Below are 3992 nucleotides of genomic sequence, written 5' to 3' on the forward strand. Positions count from 1 at the left end.
CATCAAACAAATATTAAAATTTCAAATTCTTGTGATTTAAAATTGTGTATAAAAAAAAATTTATTGATCAAATAGTAAATAACAACCGATTTGAATGAAATTTTATATGCATGTTAAGAACGTAAGGAACTGAAATTCAATGGTTAGATTTTCAAAATTCACATCCAAAAAAGTGATATATGAGAAGTTTGAAGAGTTTCTCTTTAGAGAAAAACTTTATTCTTTTACAATAAGGTGCTCTTAGAGCACTAGGATCTAGCATTAGGGGTGTAAACACCCTAATTGCTATTTTACAACCAACTCACTCAAAATCCATTCCATGAATGGGTAATCTTTAAAAAAATTGCAACTTATGAATAGTAAGGTTGTAAAAAATATATATATTAGTTTAATCCTATGATTGTGTGTGAAGAGAAAAAGTGAGTGGGGGAAAAAGAAAGAAAATAGTTCTTCATGTTATTTTATTAAGTGGTTTATATTATTTTATTAGATTGTATGTGAAAATAAAAACTAAAATATAAGGTAAATTCTAAAATAAGTTGACAAAATAAGTAAAATAATATTTCATATGCAAAATAGATTTTTTTTTTTTTTTTTTTTTTCATCTCCTGATAGCTGCCTCACGATTTGGGCTTTGCTTTTGCAATATTGGACTTTAGCATGGTTTGGATTTTACCACGAAAAATTCTGGTGCCACAAACTAACGGGTTGGCCACAACCCGCCACATTTGTGCACAAGTTGGTAGCATAGGACAATGGCACACATAGGACAAGACCGCTTTTTCCTGTAATGCGCGTTCTAATTCTGCTGACCAAAAGAGCAACAATGATTTTTTCCTTTTGTGCTACTAGTCTGCCCACTATAATTTTTGAAGAAATTTTGTCGGTGGGAATAGTCTTTGTCAGTTTTAATTATATATAAATTAATTATGGTCTTGCCTTGCCTTGCCCAATACCTCTCATGGGTTCGCCAGTCTTCTTCCTTCTACTCTCTTTCGCATTTTCCTTCCCACTATCATCTTCAGCATTAATCGCTATTAGTCAAGGCTCATCCATATCAGTAGAGAAACCAGATATTCTGATATCACCAAATGGCGACTTCTCTGCTGGCTTTTATTCCGTGGGTGATCATGCCTATTGCTTTGCCATTTGGTTTAGCAACTCACGCACCGTAGTTTGGATGGCAAACCGTGCGCAGCCAGTTCATGGTAGGCACTCAAAGCTCTCTCTCCTCAAAAATGGCAATCTGATCTTAACTGATGCCAATAAATTAAATGTTTGGACCACAAACACTGTGTCACTCTCCTTTGTCCAACTATTTCTCCACAACACCGGTAATCTTGTTCTATGCAATGTGAACGGTGTTATTTTGTGGCAAAGCTTTGATTTCCCTACAGATACCCTTCTTCCTCAACAACTACTCACTAGAAACACCAAGCTTGTCTCCTCAAGAAGCCAGAGCAATTATTCCACTGGTTTCTTTGAGTTTTTCTTCGACAACCAAAACATTCTCCGTCTTTTTTATAATGATTCTAAGATATCCAATACTTATTATTGGCCTAACCCATGGCTTTCAATCTCGGACGCTGGAAGGATCTCATACAACAATAGCAAAACAGCTATCCTTAATTCCTTGGGGAACTTTAGTTCATCCGATGATTTAACTTTTGTGTCAGCTGACTATGGAGCAGTACTTCATAGAAGATTGACACTTGATTATGATGGTAACATTCGATTGTACAGTTGGGAAGAGGAGGGACAGAGTTGGGTTGTTTCATGGCAAGCCATTCAGAAACCTTGCGAGATTCCTGGTGCTTGTGGGGCCAACGGTTTGTGCAGTTATGTTATTGGTTCCGGCAGGAAATGTTCCTGCCCTCCAGGATACAAGATGAAAAATCGTACCGATTGGGCTGATGGTTGTGAACTCGAAGTTGATCTCTCTTGCAAGGCAAATGAGTCGGGGTTTCTGCAGTTATCCCAAGTTGACTTTTACTCGTTTTACGGGAATGATTTCGGAAACTTCCTCAATTACACCTTTGATCAATGTAGGGATCTATGTTTGGCAGCTTGTGATTGCAAAGCGTTCGAATACAACTTTAACGAGTATTATGGTTTTTCAAAATGTTATCCTAAGACACGATTGCTAAATGGGTATCGTTCACCAAATTTAACTGGAGACGTCTATTTGAAACTACCGAAAAGCAAAATCTTGTCCCACCCCAATCCTCTAGAAGAATTCAATTTAAATTGCTCAAGTGATGGTACACTACAAAGCGGTAAAAACAGCACAGTGAAATTCATGCTCTGGTTTGCTTGTGGAGTGGGTGGACTTGAAATCATCTCTTTCTTTCTGGCGTGGTTTCTTCTCATCAAAGCACCGAAAAGTTTAGGTGTTGACAAGGAAGCCTATGATCGTGCTGCCATTGGATTCAGAAGATTTACATATTCAGAACTAAAAAAGGCCACAAAGAGTTTTAGTGAGGAGATTGGAAGAGGTGCAGGAGGAATTGTCTACAAAGGGGTGTTGTCTGACAATCGAGTTGCTGCAATCAAACGTCTCCATGAAGCCAACCAAGGAGAAGATGAATTTCTAGCCGAAGTAAGCATCATTGGAAGGATTAACCACATGAACCTAATAGAGATGTGGGGGTATTGCGCAGAGGGAAAGCATAGGATTTTGGTGTATGAGTACATGGAGCATGGTTCTTTAGCAAAAAACCTCTCATTCAAGGCACTTGATTGGGAAAAAAGGTTCAAAATTGTTGTGGGTACTGCAAAAGGCCTAGCCTATTTGCATGAGGATTGCTTGGACTGGATTTTACATTGCGATGTAAAACCTCAAAATATACTTTTGGACTCAACTTATCAACCAAAGGTGGCAGATTTTGGCCTATCAAAACTACAAAATAGAGGTGTCCTTAAAAATTCAAGCTTCTCAAAGATAAGAGGAACACGAGGTTATATGGCTCCGGAGTGGGTTTTCAATCAACCTATCACCTCCAAAGTGGATGTTTATAGTTATGGGATTGTTGTGCTGGAAATGGCGACAGGAAAAGGTCCATCGAGGAGTGTCCATGCAATAGATGATGGTGGGGAGGCAGAGCACCAAAGGCTGGTTACATGGGTGAGGGAAAAAATGAAGAAAGCGGCAGCAAATACTTCCTTACTTGAAGAAATCATTGATCCAATGTTGGTAGGTAAATATGACATATTTGAGATGGAAGCTTTAGTTCAGGTTGCTCTACAATGCGTAGAAGAAGACAAAGATGAAAGACCTACCATGAGCCAAGTAGTAGAGATGCTCTTACGCCAAGAAAAGGTCAATGATGTTGTTATATTTGACGAGTGTAGTGAAGAGTGTAGTCTCATGGCCTACTAAATATGATATGTCAATTCACTGCCAAATTTCTCTCCTATAGTCCAATACATTGGGCTGGCGTTGAGCATGCACTTTCATGTGAAACAAGTGTGTGTGTGTGTTTTTTTAACTTATTTAACCTTTTCATTAGCTTGCATCTTCCCTTTAAACTAATGTACCTGCAACAACGTGATTCAATAAAATCTATGACTTAATTCTCTTAGATTAAAATTTCAATAATAAAATAAAATTCTGGTTAAAATATACTATTGATCTCTAAATTTTATTATATTGGCAGTTTTAGTCCTTATAAATTAAAGTGATCACTTTTAATCGTTAGCAAACTTAAAATAGTCGCTTTTAGTTCTTAAAAAATTTAAAGAGGTCAGTCTTGGTCTCTAACAAATTCTAAGTAATTGCTAGTTGTATTGTGGAATGATAATGTGTCAACTTCTAATTTGACTACGTCATATTAGGGATTAAATGCAATTATTTTAAACTTTGTTAATAAAATAAAGTATAGAGAGAGAATAATATTTTTGTGTCAAGAATTGTGCAAGAAACTACCTTTTTATAGAAGCATATATGAGTAGCACAAGTAAAAGGAGTGTACACAAGTAATTTATGGTACAAG

The 3992-nt window shown here is 36.8% G+C and overlaps 1 protein-coding gene across 1 annotated transcript; it reads left to right on the plus strand.

Moving 5' to 3' along the window:
• Positions 1-958: 958 nt before the first annotated feature.
• On the plus strand, positions 959-3563 carry LOC142622062 (putative receptor protein kinase ZmPK1). The gene has a single exon (XM_075795476.1). It carries the CDS (start codon positions 962-964, stop codon positions 3377-3379), a length of 2418 nt encoding a protein of 805 aa, XP_075651591.1. The 5' UTR covers positions 959-961; the 3' UTR covers positions 3380-3563.
• Positions 3564-3992: the final 429 nt, after the last annotated feature.

This window comes from Castanea sativa, chromosome 1 (assembly GCF_040712315.1).
Source record: "Castanea sativa cultivar Marrone di Chiusa Pesio chromosome 1, ASM4071231v1".
In the NCBI taxonomy this organism is placed as follows: domain Eukaryota; kingdom Viridiplantae; phylum Streptophyta; class Magnoliopsida; order Fagales; family Fagaceae; genus Castanea; species Castanea sativa.

Bases quoted from the DNA above. Each gene is read 5' to 3' on its own strand.
- LOC142622062 (XM_075795476.1), top strand. From the start codon at position 962: ATGGGTTCGCCAGTCTTCTTCCTTCTACTCTCTTTCGCATTTTCCTTC.